Here is a 16874-nt window from a genome sequence, read left to right as displayed (position 1 = left end):
ATTACGCAAGTCTTCACTGTAATTATCTCTCACACTTTAATATAGATAAATTATATAAAATTTTATGTTTTTTTAATTTAATTTTCAGATTTTGTTTTTGGCTATTTAATTTTAATTAAAGATAAATTAATTGTAATTTTTTATAAAAAAATTAATTTTTAAATATTATTAATTATTTTTTTTTATTTTTTTATTTTTTATCATTTATTTTTTATTTATATATTCACACATATATGATTATATATGTACAAATTATTTTAATATGTTGATTTTAAAATGAATTTTTAATAAATAAAAAAATATTACTTTAATATATTTATAAATAAAAAATATTTTAAAAAATAATTACAATTATAAACTCAAAAACTCCTCACCTAAATGAATAAAAAGAAAAATAATTTGATTATTTTAAGAGAAAATACTATAAAAAATAAAAAATGGGATTTACAATAGATGAATTTAGATTACTTTATGGGAACAAATTTGATTACTTTAGAAAATATTTATTAGAGAATTTGGTAATCTTTATATAAAGATTTAATATCTATAATTGAAAGAAAGTATATAAATATTTATTTTAATTTCACTCACCCTGTAGATCTAATAAAAGAAAAACTTTGCAAATTTGCGTAAACTTCACCATCAAATCAAACTCTAAACTTTTACAGAATGATTTAATCATTCTGTAACTCGGCTACTGCCACAACCACCACCATGCCTTCGAGTAAACTTCACCGTCAAACTTTTAACTTTTTCTCCTACAAAACCCTTGGTTTCCTATATTAGAGTCTGTCAATGGCTATAGCTGCTAGAAGAATTGGAGGAGAAAAAAGTTGGTTTTGTCACCTCCACCGTTTGTTCTCTACAAGCACAGAGAACGCTGCCTCATCTATTTATGATATTGAAGGAGAGTTCAAAAGCCTTTGCTCTGCAGGACGCATAAAAGAAGCCTTTAAGACATACAATGCAGAAATATGGACGGACCAGCATCTATTCTCTTATCTCATCCAATCTTTCATACCCAAAAAGTCCCTATTGATAGCAAAACAGCTCCATTCTTTAGCTATCACTTCTGGGTATTACTTCAAAGACAAGTTTGTGAGAAATCACCTACTGAACATGTACTTCAAAATGGGAGAAATACAAGAAGCTATAGCATTCTTTAATGCAATGCCAATGAGAAACGTTATGTCTCATAACATTTTGATAAACGGTCATGTGCAACATGGTGATTTGGACAGTGCGATTAAGGTGTTTGATGAAATGCCTGAAAGAAACGTTGCTACGTGGAATGCAATGGTTTCTGGGTTGATTCAGTTTGAATTTAACGAAAATGGGTTGTTTCTGTTTAGAGAAATGCATGAGTTGGGGTTTTTGCCTGACGAGTTCACTTTAGGTAGTGTACTTAGAGGTTGTGCAGGTTTGAGAGCTTCATATGCAGGAAAGCAGGTTCATGCTTGTGTGATGAAATATGGGTATGAATTCAATTTGGTTGTTGGGAGTTCTTTGGCTCATATGTATATGAAAAGCGGTAGCTTGGGAGAAGGAGAGAGAGTTATCAAAGCTATGCCGATACGCAATGTGGTTGCTTGGAATACACTTATAGCAGGTAATGCTCAAAATGGGCACTTTGAGGGAGTTTTGGATTTGTATAATATGATGAAAATGTCTGGCCTCAGGCCAGATAAGATTACGTTGGTGAGTGTAATTAGTTCTAGTGCTGAACTGGCAACTCTTTTTCAGGGTCAGCAGATTCATGCTGAAGCGATCAAAGCTGGAGCTAATTCTGCTGTTGCAGTGCTTAGTTCATTGATCAGTATGTATTCAAAGTGTGGGTGTTTGGAAGATTCAATGAAAGCTTTGTTGGACTGTGAACATCCGGATTCTGTTTTGTGGAGCTCGATGATTGCTGCTTATGGATTTCATGGGCGAGGAGAGGAAGCTGTTCATTTATTTGAGCAGATGGAGCAAGAGGGTGTGGGGGGAAATGATGTTACTTTCTTAAGCTTGCTTTATGCTTGTAGTCATAACGGATTGAAGGAAAAAGGGATGGGATTTTTCAAGTTGATGGTAGAGAAATATGGATTGAAGCCTAGACTGGAACATTACACTTGTGTGGTTGATCTACTTGGTAGGTCGGGATGTTTGGATGAAGCAGAGGCCATGATAAGATCAATGCCTCTTGAAGCAGATGCTGTGATTTGGAAAACTTTGTTATCTGCGTGTAGAATCCACAGAAATGCAGACATGGCAACAAGGACTGCTGAAGAAATTCTTAGGCTTAATCCTCAGGATTCAGCAACTTATGTCCTCCTGTCAAACATTCATGCTTCTGCTAAGAGGTGGAAGGATGTCTCCAAAGTAAGGACAACAATGAGAGATAGGAACGTTAAGAAGGAACCAGGAGTAAGCTGGTTGGAAGTAAAGAATCGGGTTTTCCAGTTCTCTATGGGTGACAAATCTCACCCTATGTCAGAGGAGATTGATTTATATTTGAAAGAACTAATGGAGGAGATGAGGTTGCGGGGTTATGTGCCAGATACTGCCACTGTTTTTCATGATACGGACAGTGAAGAGAAAGAAAATAGCTTGGTCAACCACAGTGAGAAATTGGCTATTGCTTTTGGTCTAATGAACATTCCACCTGGTTCGCCAATAAGAGTAATGAAGAACTTGCGTATCTGCAGTGACTGCCATGTTGCTATCAAGCTCATATCCGACATCAATAACAGAGAAATTATTGTTAGAGATACTAGCAGATTTCACCATTTCAAACATGGGAAATGTTCTTGTGGGGATTACTGGTAATAGACAGTGCTAATGCGGTGGTGACATCATCATTGCTTGAATCTGTGAGAACTAAAACTCAATATGCTTAAAGAAACATGTGTTCCATCATAGTGTTGCCCCTTTTGTTTCAAGGGTTGATGTTATTCAGAGTTATTCCAGTTCTCATATCACTAGATCCGCGGTTCTCATTTGTTTTACTGGGATGCCTCAAGTTTTTGAATGGACTTGCAGGTCAGGTAGCGATCTTGTTGCGTATGGCCTCATTCATTTCCGAATTTGTTGGATGATATCCTTTTTTACCAAACCTATTAGCTTCAGTTGAGGACCAACTTGTCCAGGTTTTTCTATGTTTCAGCACCATTCCTTTGGTTTCCATTTTGTGGATGACGACATACTTGTCAAGAAGTGAAGCAGCTTTCTTAACCTGCAGATATAAAGGAGCACTCGAGTTTTCTTTGAACTTTTTTGTTTCCTCATCTACGTAAGTATACATGGATGTAGTATTTATTTTGCATGCAGAAAACAGAAAAAAACTTGAAAAATGCTGGATAGATCATATTGTCTCTATAAGAATGTGGATGATGGATTATCTTCTGTACAATAGGTCCACATGGTGCCAAAAATGCTCTTGGAAAACGGTGTAAGAAGATGTTTAGTATGAACAATGTAAGCTTCTGTTCCTCTGAGTTGGTGTGGACACCTTGTACTTCTCCCTTCTTTCCCAGCAATTGATGTCAATGTGGCAAGCCATGCTGGTAATAACTTTTCATGCCTATAATACTTCAGGTCAAATTACATGTTGTGGTGAACGCATTGAGATTGATAGTGAAGACAGCAATAGCAAAGAACATTGTGCCCCCACGTTTAAAAGCAATATTAGAACAAATTCTTACAGAAGCAATAATTAGGTTATACAAGGATAGCTAACTGGATCTCAGTATATCATAGAATCTTGATTTGGCTGACTTCTTTATTTTATTGTATTTTCCAGGACGTGTATTACTGCTTCAGAAGTTAGGTTTACCACCTTGTTTCCCTGGGACAGAAATGGTAGACCATGTGTTACTTATGTAAATGGTTGAATAATTTTGCAGTGCTACTTTTTTTATATATAGAAAGATGTGATCGACTACATGTTGGTAATTGCGATGAGTTGAGAAAGCAAATTTTTTATGAAACTGGTTATCCACTTCTATTGCTTCTTTTTTTTTAATAAAAAAAAAAAGGAAGCAAAAGTGGAGATAAGGAAACAAAATTAAGGTTCATACTATTGTTCATGGCATTTCTCCTCTTGGTGCACAGATTCCTCAAAATAAGTCACCATCAAACTGTAAAACTTTCAATTTGATTGATGAAGAAGCCGAAGGCATGATGGACACAGCAGGATGCAGAGCGAGAAACCAAGGATACAGCGGTGTTGGTGCATAATTTGCATCGAAGAAAGGTAAAGGAGTTTATCGCATGTTATTATTTTGCCCCTCTTTCTTCAACCTAGGCTTTTCTTCTATCCCTTGTGTATTCTGTGTATCATCTTCATCAGTTTTTGTTCCCCACCGCTTCAGTTGCTATGAAAATGTATTAAAATTTAAATTTCGGTCTGAAAATCCCTAGATCCTTCTGTTTGAAGACTAGCTTTTTTGCCTCTGATATCAGGCCATAAAGTTCATGAAATATGGCTGCTGTCAAAAAAAAGATTATGTCACTGACTCTTTGGGAGGTGAGAATAGTGAGGGAACGAACAGGAAGGGAGAAAGTAGTGAGAGTATAAAAAGAGAACATAATTTTCCCCCCGTTATTTGGACTTTTGAAAATTAGAGGAAGGAGGAATTATTGAAAATTTTCTCCTGTCAGTATTGAAAACAAACCAAAACAATAAGAAAAATTGCAAATCCATTCAATGATGTGGCTGAATTTCCTTCCCCGTTCTCCCCTCTTCTGGAGATGGTTTTGCTGTTGGATGGACCAGGAAGGAAACATTTCTTCCGTTGTTGATTGTGCCTTCCATTTGCTTTTCTCCCAAGGAGAAAATCAGGTTCCATGCACGTTTTAGCCCCGTCTCAATTTCTCCCCTCCCAAACACTGTGAGCATGCGACGGCCTGCACTGAATTTTTCTGATGTCAAATTGTGTAGTGGATTCCATAACAGTAATGATGTTTCTCTTATTCTTTTTTCGAATGTCATTCAGGAGTGCTTTCTGATGTTTTTCAAACAACATTCTAATAAAACTTGCTTTGCAGGGGAGAGGTACGGGCAGCCAGCCAGGAGAGTTGCAGGGTGAAGAGCCCTACGCGTGTAATTAACTATTTAGCTATACCTGACAGTCACGATGATAAATGGGGATTTTCTCAAGTTACTGTTCCCCATTCCTCATTTCCTGATAACCAAAGGCAGATGGGCATAAAGCGGCTTCGATATAATCTTGGTATTCTGCGTGACTGCAGATGACATGATGAAGTAGCAGATTAGTTCTTCATGATACACGAGGGAGGGATCTTTATCCAGTAAAATGTTGCTGTCTAATCCTAAAAGCATATGATCATGTCTGTGTGTTGACTGGATGGATTTGGAATCGAGCTGCACCCCACTATCCACTACAAGTGGAAACTGATAAAAGCGTTACGTCTGAAACAAGTGTTGCACGATTCGCGATCAATGCATTTTCATGGCTGCAAATTAGTGGATTTGTATGGCTGCCTGGAAGCGTTTGTAAGTGGTCTGAACTGATGAGTGGTCGCCGCTTTCAGTTGCCAGTAGAATCCTAAAGCAATCATCAACCAATGTTATACGCTTCTCTTTGGTTCCAAGAGCTGGATAGATCAAAACCTTTTGTCACTCAATTATTATCAAATGATATTTGTCAATTATTATCTGATATGTGTCACTCGTGATACCCCCTTCCTCGTCTCTTTATCAAATGAGGGACTGGAAAATCAACCTTCAAGGATTTTATTTATTTTTATTTTTTTAAGAAAATGGAGTTTCTTTTATACTATGTCACAAAAAAGTCTATACGACTTAAACCTACAGTTTCTTCGTTGTCACTGCCTTTACAGGCATCCATGGCGGTGAAAAAGATGCAAGCCTTAAATAGTGATTTTGCCAATGAAAAACAATAAAAAAACAAACCACTGGAAGTGATTTTTCATACACGTGAATTATAAACAAAAAAAGTACGCATCCTAAGAGAGTTCATGATTGTTCTTGCTTCTGCTTTTTGAAAAAAAAAATAAACAATCCTGGACTGATAGTTTAAAGATCTTGCAAAAACATGTTATCCCTTGATTCAAAGCATTATATTATCAAATCAATAATAGTTAATTCAAGTAGTTATAAAAAAAAATAATAAATAAAAACCTTGCAACATTTTCTAACCAGCTCTCCCCTAAAACAAGCGTCGTCATATTTTTCCTTTGCAATTAATTATTTTTCCTGCTAAAAAACAGAGTTTTTTTTTAGCTTAAAAAAATATAATCAAGAAATTTTAATCAAACCTGACTAGTGTGGAAGTCAGAAACTTAATTTCTCAAATATAGTCCTTGGGTTATTAATAAACAATAATACATAACCAGCAGTGTCCTAAATCACATGCTCAACCTCTGAGGCTGAATTTCTCTCTATCCCTACTGTTACAGCACTACATTGAACCAACCAATAGTGACATCCATCTGACCAAGAGCTATACCCCACATTATTTCAGCTGTACAGAGAACTCATGCTACAACCATTCTGTATCTGCGACATGTGTCAAAAGGGAAAGTCTACATGTCCCTTCAACACCTCATGGATGGTGGTGCACCTTCAGCAGTGCTTGATGGAACATGTCGATGAATTGATCATCCTGGCATCAGAACAAATCAGCAAATCAGTAATCTTGTTGCAGATGCTCTCCTCTATTTTCTTTTCTTTTTTCTCAAAAGGAGAGTCAATGATTTCAAAATCGCTGAGCATACAAGCAAAGTAGCACCTTTTTTTTATCTTATCTTATCTTATTTATTTATTTACACAAGGCTGTAGTTCTGCCCTGTACAGATATTAAAAATACAATCTAGCATTGAATAAGCAAGCAAATGACATGAAGGGAGATGCAAGGATAAGAACAAAAATCAAGTACCTGAGCAAGCATTAGAAGTGCATCACGGACTTCGTCTCTGCTAATAAGAGGTGGAGCAGCAGTAGAGCTAGGAGTAAGAGATGGTGGTGGTGCAGGAGGTGGGAAGGGTTGAAGCATTGGGGTGCCATATGGTCGTTGCAGATTTAGGGGAGGTTGAAGAAGTGAAGGAGGAGCACTAGACAGTGGCGAGGAGAGATGGGGTGCCATCAATGCAGATGAGGAAGAAGGGGGCGTGAAGAATGATGAGGGCTTCACAAGATTAGTGACATGACTGCCACTGCTGATTGGATCGGGAGTGCCATGGACGCTTTTTGAGGTGGTTACAGATGAAAGAGGAAGAGATGGTATTTGTGGAACTGGTGCAGAAGGCATAACCACATTAGGTGTATGGGAGGATAACAGAATGGTGGGAGAAGGCTGATATTGCTGCCTTGAATTTGTTACAGTAGAAGCAGTACTTCCAATATTCATGGCAGTCTGGAAGAATAATGTTCAAAAACTTCTTAGGCATGTAAAAAATAAAGGGTAGGGTAGAGAAAATTTTACAAAATCAGAAAATAAAAGCATAAAAGCAAGCAAGTGGGTTTGTTGGCTTAATTACATAAGACTGGAAGCTTCCAAAATATATTTGTTCCATAAATATCATTTCGGCAAAAATCATAAACTTCCGGTTTTTCATGGCTTAGTCAGCTATCTCAATTTTTTGCCCTAGTCTGAGTTAAGGTGACCAAAATTCTTATAACTCCTACATAATTATCTTTCTTTTTCTAGACGAGGCTGTACCCAAAGATCAATATTTATTAAGCAACAGCATCACTTCTGCAAGAGGTTGCTGCAGTGCCTAGTATCATTACTTTGCACCATATCCAATCCCTGAGTCCATGGAACCAATGATGGGACATTGGGACGCAACAATTAACATGCTTCCTATTTTCTGAGAAAACCAAAACAAGCCCTTAAAATTACATCTAGAAGCATCAGATGCAGCATTCATTCCTGAGTAGGGGACATGTTTTGAGGAAAACAGATAAAGAGATGTATGTTTATATCAAGAAACATGAACATTGGTTCTAAATTAGTGCTAAATAATACTACTAATAATAATAATAACAACAACAACAACAATAATACTATGATTCTGACAGCAGCAGAAACTCCATCAACAAAATGGGATCACAAATTAGGCAATAGACAATAATGCAAGTGTATTTTCAGGCATTGGATTGATAGTTTTCAGTAGGAAAACATACAATTTTGAAATAAGCCAACCATGTACAGTATCTAGCTTATAAATGTCCTAAATGACACAAATGGCAGAATTTTCAAATATATAATTGGAGAACAAGTATAAAATCTGAATAGCAGCTTTCTTGTACATGAAAATTGACTCTTAAGTATAAGCAATGGAATAAGGCACTTACACTAAAAAAGTTCTCAAATGAAGAATCTTCAGCACTATCATTGGCAGCAGAGGCAGTTGATGAAGGTTCCAAGGGAACTTCAAACACTGACATATTTGGGACTGCTTCAAGATCCTCAAATTCACTAAGTAATACACAGTATGTGCAAGCAGTAAGTTAGGTGAAGTACTAAAAAACTCGATTTTATCAATCAACGAAAGTAAACATCAAATTGATGATGCAACATCTGCAATTACACAAATGTAGTTATATTGAGATTTTTAAATTCCAGAGGAAAAATATGCAAATGTACCCATGACAAACTGAGAAGATATCAGGTAAGTGATCAAGGAGATACACTGCTGTTTATGTTCATAGAAGAAAATTTTCTATACACAAGCTTGAGGTGTAAAGTTAAAGTAAATGAAAATATCATTTCCTTATTTTACCAACACACAATATTTCTTCATTATTAAAAAAAAATGAAAAGATATCAAGGAAGTGATCATGTCTTCTTTTTTTTTTCTTTTTTCTTTTTTGTTCATAATCAACTATCTTAAGATTGCAATTGCCAATTCCAATCAATTCAGGGTTGATTCTTAGTTGAGCTGAATTAAAGGCATAATTATTCCCATAGAAATGAACGTTCTAACAGCAGTCAGCAGGTCATGCATGTAATTCAAATGAATCAATCATACAAGATATCCAATGACTAATTCTAGATAACTCAATTATAAGAGAACAAAATACCTTTTGCCTGAAGCTGCTTTTGGCATTGCAGGAACCTTAGAGTAAGCATTAAGTATCCTGTAAAAAATAATCAAACTCTAATTATTAGATCCAACAAGCTACTAATAATGCAAACACCCAATCATGCACTCACAACCCAAGCTCTAAAGCTTGTCAAGGAATTCATAATATTTAAATCTTAAGTAAAACATAAAACAAAATCTACCTAAATAGTTTTTTCAAGTAAAATTAAATATTATCTACCTAGTAAAGAGGTTGGCAACATCCTCACATTCTCGAGGATTGTAAAACCAAATACCATTAACTTCTTGAGATGCATTCCGATACAACAAATAAGGTGCTTGAACTTCATACTCGAAATCCCCTAACAAATTCTCCACCAAGTTTTCTGTTCACAAAAATGAAAACCAAAAAGATTCAAAAAACCCACTCCACTAACTCATCAACAACAGCCAAAATGCTCATCAAAATAAACAAACTGAAACCTGTGTTTCGCCGGTTCATTACAATAAACTGAAACCGCGGTTGAGTATTCCTAAATAATAATAATAAAAAGAATTAATATAGTAATCACAAAACTTGTAACAAAAAGGAATTATTAAAAAAAGAATACCGTACCTCTTGACTACAAAGAGAGATCCTTCAACATCCTTGCGGCTCTGAAATCAGAAATAATTAAATGAAAAGAGAAAACAAAAAATCAAGCATTTGAAACTAGTAAGAAGTAAGCAAGTACATACCCACTGATTGGTTTCGATATTGAAAGCGTAGAAAGTGACATGCGCTGCTGTGATTAGAATCTCTTCGATGAAAGTATCCATTCGCTGGAGCACAGTGAGATTGAGCACCTTGGTGCTCTGCTGATCCAGATGTGGCATCAATTTCCCTGTCTGTGACATTTCCTTCAAAACCCTAATTGAAACGATCAGATTTTCCTTTCGATTTTCCCGGGAAAAGTTGCTCTAGTTTTCTAACAGTGAGAGAGAGGAGGAGATGCGTGTGTAGCCGGGCTGTGACTTTTGACAGTGAAGAAAAGGGAGAGGAAGATACACTCTACTGTCTAGTTTGTTTTTGCTGCTAATCTCTTGTCTTGAGTGACGCTGTTATATATTTTTTGCAGGGTTGAATTACAAAACTAGCCTTAAGGGATTGGGCTGTTTGCTTCATCCCTGGCTGGGTTGCTAGGAAATATGTGGGGTAGTAGGGTGAGTTACATAAAAGACGCTATGTGTAACTATCTGTAATCGTAAAGATTTTAATAAAATCTAATGTTTTTAATCCTTTTCAATGTGAAAATTTTAATTTTAAATAAAATTTAATTTTTAAAAATACTATAAATTCTCAAAATACTTATATTATATTTAAAAATATATATTTTTAAAGAAATAAAATTAAAATAACAAAGGTAATACTGTAAATAAAATAAAATAAATTTTATTTCTTCTAAATATATATCTTTAATTTATTTATTAATTGAATTCAAATTAAACCTGCAGTCAAGAATTGATTCCAAGCACTTTAATCAAAAAAAAAAACCCTACTTATAAGTTAAGGCATAATGAAAGGAGGTTTCTATTGTAATTTTGAATCCAGGTAAAAAGGTTGTACATAAACATTTTATGGTTTATGAAGGGTATTTGGTGTGTCTTTCAGGAAATTTACAGGAATTTAATTGATATTATTTGAAAATATAATAGTAATTATTTTTTAAAATATTTTTTATTTAAAAATATATTAAAATAATATTTTTTTTAGTTTTAAAAAATTTATTTTTAATATTAATATATTAAAACAATTTAAAAATATTGAAAAATAATTTAAAGTTAAAAAATAAAAAAAATTTAAAAAAATATTTTTAAAACACAAAAATAAATGAGTTATTAATATCCCAAAAACATGCACCATGCTTGTGTGATTTGCAGCAAATCATGGCTCGAAGATCTTGATTGGGATTTCTACCGGTGGTGGTGAAATCCTTCAATGAGTGAGTATGGAGTTAGCTTAATGAATATGCTAGTTCAATAAAACTCTAGTAGTTGGATATTGCTTGGGAAACAAGATGACATGCTTCCTTAATTCGTAATTGAGTCTGATCTCCATTGAAATCTTGTGTTTTTGTTCCATGTTTTTCGGTGCTTTTGACATTACGTAACATTTTAATGAAATTGTCAAATGATGATGTTGTCTCCTGACACAGAACAGAATGATCTTTTTCATTTCAGATTGTCCCAATACAATAAAAAGTTCATACAATTTCATCAAATATCCAGAAAATAAAAATATAGAGAGAAGAAAGGTTCATCAGTCAATCATCATCGTGATCATAACAGGCCAGAAGCAAAGTCAAGAAAACGGGATCAGTAGCTCTTGATCTGTCAACGCTTTCGGAGAGCTAAAGCAGAAATCACAATTAAAAACAAGAGCACACCAGCTGCAATGAAGGAGGCCACCACAGCCCCGCTGGCTTTCTGGCAAAAATCATCAAATTGTTGGCAGATACCAAGCCAATTTGCACTTGAGTTGCCATTTTGAGCTAAGTTGACTATGGCGACAGCAGCCGCTGCGGCAGCCGTGTTTAGAGTTAGGGCGACCTGTAAGCACAGAGAAATATAGTTTTTCATGTCAACATCTGAAAGGAAAACAAAAAACGATAATATTTTATTTAACAGGTGTAAGAAATTACAGTGTCCAAAATAATGAGGAGGAGCCTTGGTCCAGAGGCGTGTGGACGAACAATGGCGACAATGGAGAACGGAAGGGAAAGGACTAGATAGCCAGAAACTATTGCCATTGCAATCACAAAGAACCTGCAGTAATTAACAGTTGGTTTCAATGATTTGAGCTCAATGCTTCCATACAGCGTAACAATAAATTCACGGCAAAAAACCGTGATGTGGTATCTAACAACGGTAAGCAGATGTTAATCTTGGCACGAGTTAAGGATAAACAAAAGATTGACGTACTGAAAGGTGGGAAGATCATCATAGCTTGCTTGGAATTGGAAGAACTGAGTGAAGAAGGGAAGGGTCTGGTCAGTAGTTCCCATGGTGGCAGCGGCAGCTAGAGCAGTCACCACAGCACCTAACCTCAGAACGAAGTCGAAGATAGCAAGCCCCTTCTTGTATCCTCCCTTTACATGGGTGGAAGCTGCTATTAGAGGTGCTGTTCCTTTAGCAGCAGCGCTTGTATCAGCAGGAATATCAACTCTAGCTGACATTTTAGCTTGAAGGACAGAGAGAGGAGAGATTTCAAGCCTGTGATGAGAATGGCTAAACTGGATACAGACTCAAAAGCTTGTGATGGAATAGGCCGTGTAGTGCAGGGCCTTATATATGGAGAACTAGAGGAGTTGGTTTGTACCATGGGAAATTATCTTAAACAGTAATTTATTTGCAGGAATAAGGAGTTGTTGCTAACCATTTCCATTTTATTTAAAGCTTGCTTTTTTATCACTTTTGATTTAAAATCAACAGGAAGCAGAGGAACGTAAATTGGTTGGTCTCCAGCTCAAGGCAGCAAGTTGACCAAATAATTTCAACTGCTCAATTAGTACCTAGTGAAGACTTTCCCCATATAATTTTCTTATTAAACACCTTCTGTACCTTTTGACCACCTTAAGTATTACGTATCTTATATTAAGTTAAGTATATGTTAAATATTAAGTATTAAGTATAAAGTATAAAGCTAAAAAGTGTGGTGGAAAACATTGATTCCCACCTTTTTAGTAATACAATTTTTATTTTTATTTTTGCATTTTAACTTCTTTTTTTTTGTTATTGAGTTTTTTTTTTAATTTAGTTGGTGTGTTTATGGGGATTTAAAGTTGATAATTTATTTTAATTTTTCTTTTATATGGTAATCGCAGTATCAAAAAATTATCTCAGCATTAAATTGGTATTAGAAAAATATATCAGCATCACGATATGATTTGTTTTTAAAAAAATTAAAATTAAATAAAAAAAATTTAAAAAAACTAAATTATTAAATTTTATGGAGTCAATAACCCATTTTATGAGTATGATGAGGTAATTATGGTTGTCGCAATTCCTAGGTTAAGAGGAATTTTTTTTTCTAATAATTATTATTATTAACAGAAAATTTAAAAGATGCGAGGGAAATTATTGTTCACTCATATTTATTATATAGTGTGAGGGAAATTATTGTTCACTCATATTTATTATATTATGAATTATAATAGTAATTTATAGTTTATGGATTTGATAGAGTGTCTTTTTTATTAAACTTGACTTTATTATATATATATATATATATATATATATTTATATATATATATATATATACTGTTTCAAAAAAAAATTATATTATTAAATTTTATAAAATTCATAAATCTATTCACATTCACATGACTGCTCTAGTTCTTTATAAAAAAAACTTGTGCTCGCTTGCGTAAAATTTATTTATTTTTTTTTACAAATCATTCGCTAAAGGTTTTTAAATAGTGTAGATGAAGCATAATCCATTGAAACAATTCTGTTCAACACTAGTGACTAGAAATAAGATTCAGGTTAAACTTTTAAAATTTATTTATATATATATATTCATCTAAATATATCAAGGAAAAAAACATTATAGGAATTTTAATAACTCTATTTTCAATCCTAAAATACTTTTTAGTTAGTTTAAAAATTTAAAATCAACCTGAATAAAAAAAATATTTTGAAATCTAATCTATTTTTTTCTTAAAAGATTAATACCCCTATTTTCAATTCTAAAAACTTTGTAGTATGTGAAAACCTAAAATTAAACACAATAAAAAAAATATTTTGAATTTTGATTTATTTTTTTCTTGCATGTTTAAAGGTTAATAACCCTATTTCTAATTTTAAAGTACCTTCTCGTCAATTTAAAAACTCAAAATTAAAATGAAAAAAAAATATTTTGAATTCTGATCTTTCTTTTTTCTTGCATGTTTGAAGGTCAATACCACCTGCATCAAACTTTCATTTCAAAGACAGCCCTATTTATATTAAAATTGGTTTTTTTCTGGCTGGAAAGGGATCCAAGCAAGACTTTCTCTCTCTCTTTTTTTTCTTGTAAATTTATTACTTCTTTCTCAATTCACATGGATTGAATCATCAGAAAATTAAAATTTAAACCCAAACCACAAATACGTAAAGCTATAGGGATCAATTATAAACATTTTTTAAAAAAATTAGAGAATAAATTAGAGAATAAAATGTAATTATCAGCATAAAAAAACATTATTCCTTAGACAGTACGCTGAGAGAAATACTACAGTATGGAATTGAGAAACGCGATGTTGTCATAATTTATTAGTGTAATCCTCACCTAATTAATTTTTTATATATAAAAGATTCATAAATTTATCTAAAAAGGCCATTTTAATCTTTCATGATACTCGAGACAAACATTATTTTGGTGGTTTAAGATTATAATTATGAGGGTATTCAGTGAACTTGCAGTATGTTCAATGAATTCAAGTATTAGTTATGATGCGTGAATTATTAAAAAAAAAAAAAAGAAGAAGAAGATTATAATTATAAGAGTGAAATGTTACTTTGATTATGATTTTCTCACCTCTGTCACGTCACAGATGTTCAATATCTCACTAAGTTGTTTTAATAAGACAATTATATAGTTTAATAACTAAATTAAAAGAATCATATTTAAGATATGTTAAGGAATTGGAGGTGAGCTCAGAGCTGGACAGGAGTTACTCATCTAGCTATGCTGAGCATGGTTATATATTTAGCATTTCTGTTTATGCAGATGGACAGGTCGACGATGATCCAAGTTCTTGGTTAGATATTGAAGTCATTTTATTTATTTGCTTTCTTTGATCTTGTGCCTTCAAGTGTTCTGTAATTTGTATAATTTTTATAATAAGCAATGATGTTTGAGGTGTTGAGCAGAAAGTATCCATTGAAAAACAATATATTGATCAAACCATGCTGCAGCCATGGAGATAACACCAATCTGGTAGAGGTAGGATCCGTACAGTCTGATTTAAGCCAAGATTCAACCAAGTGACACTACCCAAATGATTAATCTCATGATTACACAATAACAACGTTGACAATGATAATAAATTAACAACATGAACACCAAACAAGCTCTGCTCTTTCTTCTCTTAATGCCTTCGCAGAGCGAAAGCTGACAGCACAAGCAAAAACACGAAGAAGACAACGGTGATGAACGATGCCACCACAGCTCCACTATTTTTCTGGCAGAAATCACCAAATTGTTGGCAGATAGCAAGCCAATTTGTGCTCGAGTTGCCATTGTGGGCCAAGTAGACTATGGCAGCGGCTGCAGCACCAGCAGCAGTGTTTAGAGTCAGTGCCACCTGCGAGAAATTAAAGGGTAGAGATTTATTTTTGTTAAAATGAGTTGAGGATTTGAGAGTTCACTGTGAGATGTTGATTTCACAGCATTAAGAGAGCTTACAGTGTCCAAAATAATCAGCAGGAGCCTTGGTCCAGCAGCGTGCGGGCGGACAATAGCTACAATGGAGAATGGAAGTGAAAGGACAAGGTAGCCAGCAACTATTGCCATTGCAATGACGAAAAACCTGCAACCATAGATGCCTTAGAATTCCTTTAGAGATCTCCATACCTTCTAATGTGTTACCATGTTGATTCATGCTATGTTTTGTAACTAGTATTATGCCAAAAGGAGACGGTGTTATGTGTAAGAATTCTAAGCAAATTACACTAAAATTATACTATCCCCTAGCTACTATTTAAAGTAAGAGGTGAAAGCACATACTGAAAAGTGGGAAGATCATCATAGCTAGCTTGGAACTGGAAGAATTGAGTGAAGAATGGAAGAGTTTCATCACTAGTCCCCATGGAAGCGGCAGCTGCTAGAGCAGTCGCTATAGCAGCCAGCCTTAGAATGAAGTCGAATATGGCGATTCCCTTCTTGTACCCTCCCTTTTCCTTCATAGGAGCAGCTATGAGAGGTGCTTTTCCTTTAGAAACAGAGCTTGACTCTGGCATATCAATTTCTGTTGACCCCCTCATCATTTTTTTCTTAATCTCTTTAGAGAGTGGAGGACTGGTCAAGGTTGTGATATGAGAAATTAGTGGGTGAGAGACTCGAAGCTGTTGTGATGGAAATGGCTGGATGAAAGAACCTTATATAGAGAACTACACAAGAAAAAGTTTATACCTAAAACTAAGAGGAGTTGTTGCTAACTATATTCCACTTGATCAGGCTCCATAACAAAGCAAGTAGGAAGGTGATGCATGAGCATGGACATCAAGATTAGGTAGTTCTTCTTCGAAAAATGAAAGTCAACCGAACAAATAACACTGACAGCTGATCAATTAACACTTCTTGATTAAAAATGATGGGATCTCCAAGTCATTTGTGTTTGTCAAAGATCTTGATAATCAGCGGTAGCCATAGTGATACTAGAGTCTTTTTTAATTTGACACTTGTTGTGATATCCTGAGCTATGCCCTGGTTTATTTACATTGAAAAGATGAGAAGAAGTGGGGATCTATAAAATACCATAGCATAAATTTTAATTAAATACTTAATCTGCCATGACTAATATGTAATTTCTTTAAATCACCCAACCAAACCACACATGCAGCAACCTTTTCATTTGAAGGTACAGATCTTTGCCACCCGCTTCAGATCATTATTCTTTTTGCTATAGCAGGTTTTGCAAAAGGAAGGGTAAGATTAACGTTGTGGTGGTAGGTCAAATTATGAGCCATTTTTGCTGTAAATTAGGTCATCGTTTTGCCAATAATGCCGTGAGCCATGCAGGCCAATACCCGTGCATGGTTTGGTGACGTGAATCTGAAACTCTGCATATACAGAATAA

At 34.5% G+C, this 16874-nt stretch overlaps 4 protein-coding genes across 19 annotated transcripts; 1 reads left to right on the top strand and 3 right to left on the bottom strand.

Annotated features, from left to right (window-relative positions):
- Positions 1-576: 576 nt before the first annotated feature.
- On the top strand, positions 577-5665 carry LOC133676462 (pentatricopeptide repeat-containing protein At2g41080). Of its 15 annotated transcripts, none has more exons than XM_062098123.1 (5): positions 577-2852; positions 3022-3128; positions 3221-3271; positions 3395-4234; positions 5029-5665. In XM_062098123.1, the coding sequence occupies exon 1, from the start codon at positions 796-798 to the stop codon at positions 2806-2808; it is 2013 nt and encodes a 670-aa protein (XP_061954107.1). In that variant the 5' UTR covers positions 577-795; the 3' UTR covers positions 2809-2852; positions 3022-3128; positions 3221-3271; positions 3395-4234; positions 5029-5665. The 15 variants fall into 15 exon arrangements, with proteins under 15 accessions (XP_061954107.1, XP_061954106.1, XP_061954101.1 ...); XM_062098122.1 differs by having other exon boundaries at positions 577-3271; positions 3395-3456; positions 3782-3840; positions 4093-4234; XM_062098117.1 differs by having other exon boundaries at positions 577-3271; positions 3395-3545; positions 3782-3840; positions 4093-4234.
- Positions 5666-6270: 605 nt separating this feature from the next.
- On the bottom strand, positions 6271-10141 carry LOC133676567 (mRNA-decapping enzyme-like protein). 2 transcript variants are annotated; one of them, XM_062098255.1, is made up of 8 exons: positions 9793-10140; positions 9671-9711; positions 9538-9587; positions 9296-9440; positions 9053-9109; positions 8324-8447; positions 6903-7379; positions 6271-6629 (listed from the first exon to the last, which is right to left on the bottom strand). In XM_062098255.1, the coding sequence occupies exons 1-8, from the start codon at positions 9949-9951 to the stop codon at positions 6570-6572; spliced, it is 1113 nt and encodes a 370-aa protein (XP_061954239.1). In that variant the 5' UTR covers positions 9952-10140; the 3' UTR covers positions 6271-6569. The 2 variants fall into 2 exon arrangements, with proteins under 2 accessions (XP_061954239.1, XP_061954238.1); XM_062098254.1 differs by lacking the exon at positions 6271-6629 and having other exon boundaries at positions 6822-7379; positions 9793-10141.
- Positions 10142-11241: 1100 nt separating this feature from the next.
- Positions 11242-12365, bottom strand: LOC133677715 (casparian strip membrane protein 3). Its single transcript, XM_062099845.1, has 3 exons — positions 12016-12365; positions 11736-11859; positions 11242-11643 (listed from the first exon to the last, which is right to left on the bottom strand). The coding sequence occupies exons 1-3, from the start codon at positions 12267-12269 to the stop codon at positions 11428-11430; spliced, it is 594 nt and encodes a 197-aa protein (XP_061955829.1). The 5' UTR covers positions 12270-12365; the 3' UTR covers positions 11242-11427.
- Positions 12366-14950: 2585 nt separating this feature from the next.
- On the bottom strand, positions 14951-16160 carry LOC133677713 (casparian strip membrane protein 2). The gene is made up of 3 exons (XM_062099843.1): positions 15803-16160; positions 15482-15605; positions 14951-15380 (listed from the first exon to the last, which is right to left on the bottom strand). The coding sequence occupies exons 1-3, from the start codon at positions 16060-16062 to the stop codon at positions 15165-15167; spliced, it is 600 nt and encodes a 199-aa protein (XP_061955827.1). The 5' UTR covers positions 16063-16160; the 3' UTR covers positions 14951-15164.
- Positions 16161-16874: the final 714 nt, after the last annotated feature.

This window comes from Populus nigra, chromosome 17 (assembly GCF_951802175.1).
Source record: "Populus nigra chromosome 17, ddPopNigr1.1, whole genome shotgun sequence".
Taxonomy (NCBI): Eukaryota; Viridiplantae; Streptophyta; class Magnoliopsida; order Malpighiales; family Salicaceae; genus Populus; species Populus nigra.
The sequence above is the reverse complement of the archived record's forward strand: the minus strand, read 5'-3'. Positions and strand labels throughout refer to the sequence as shown.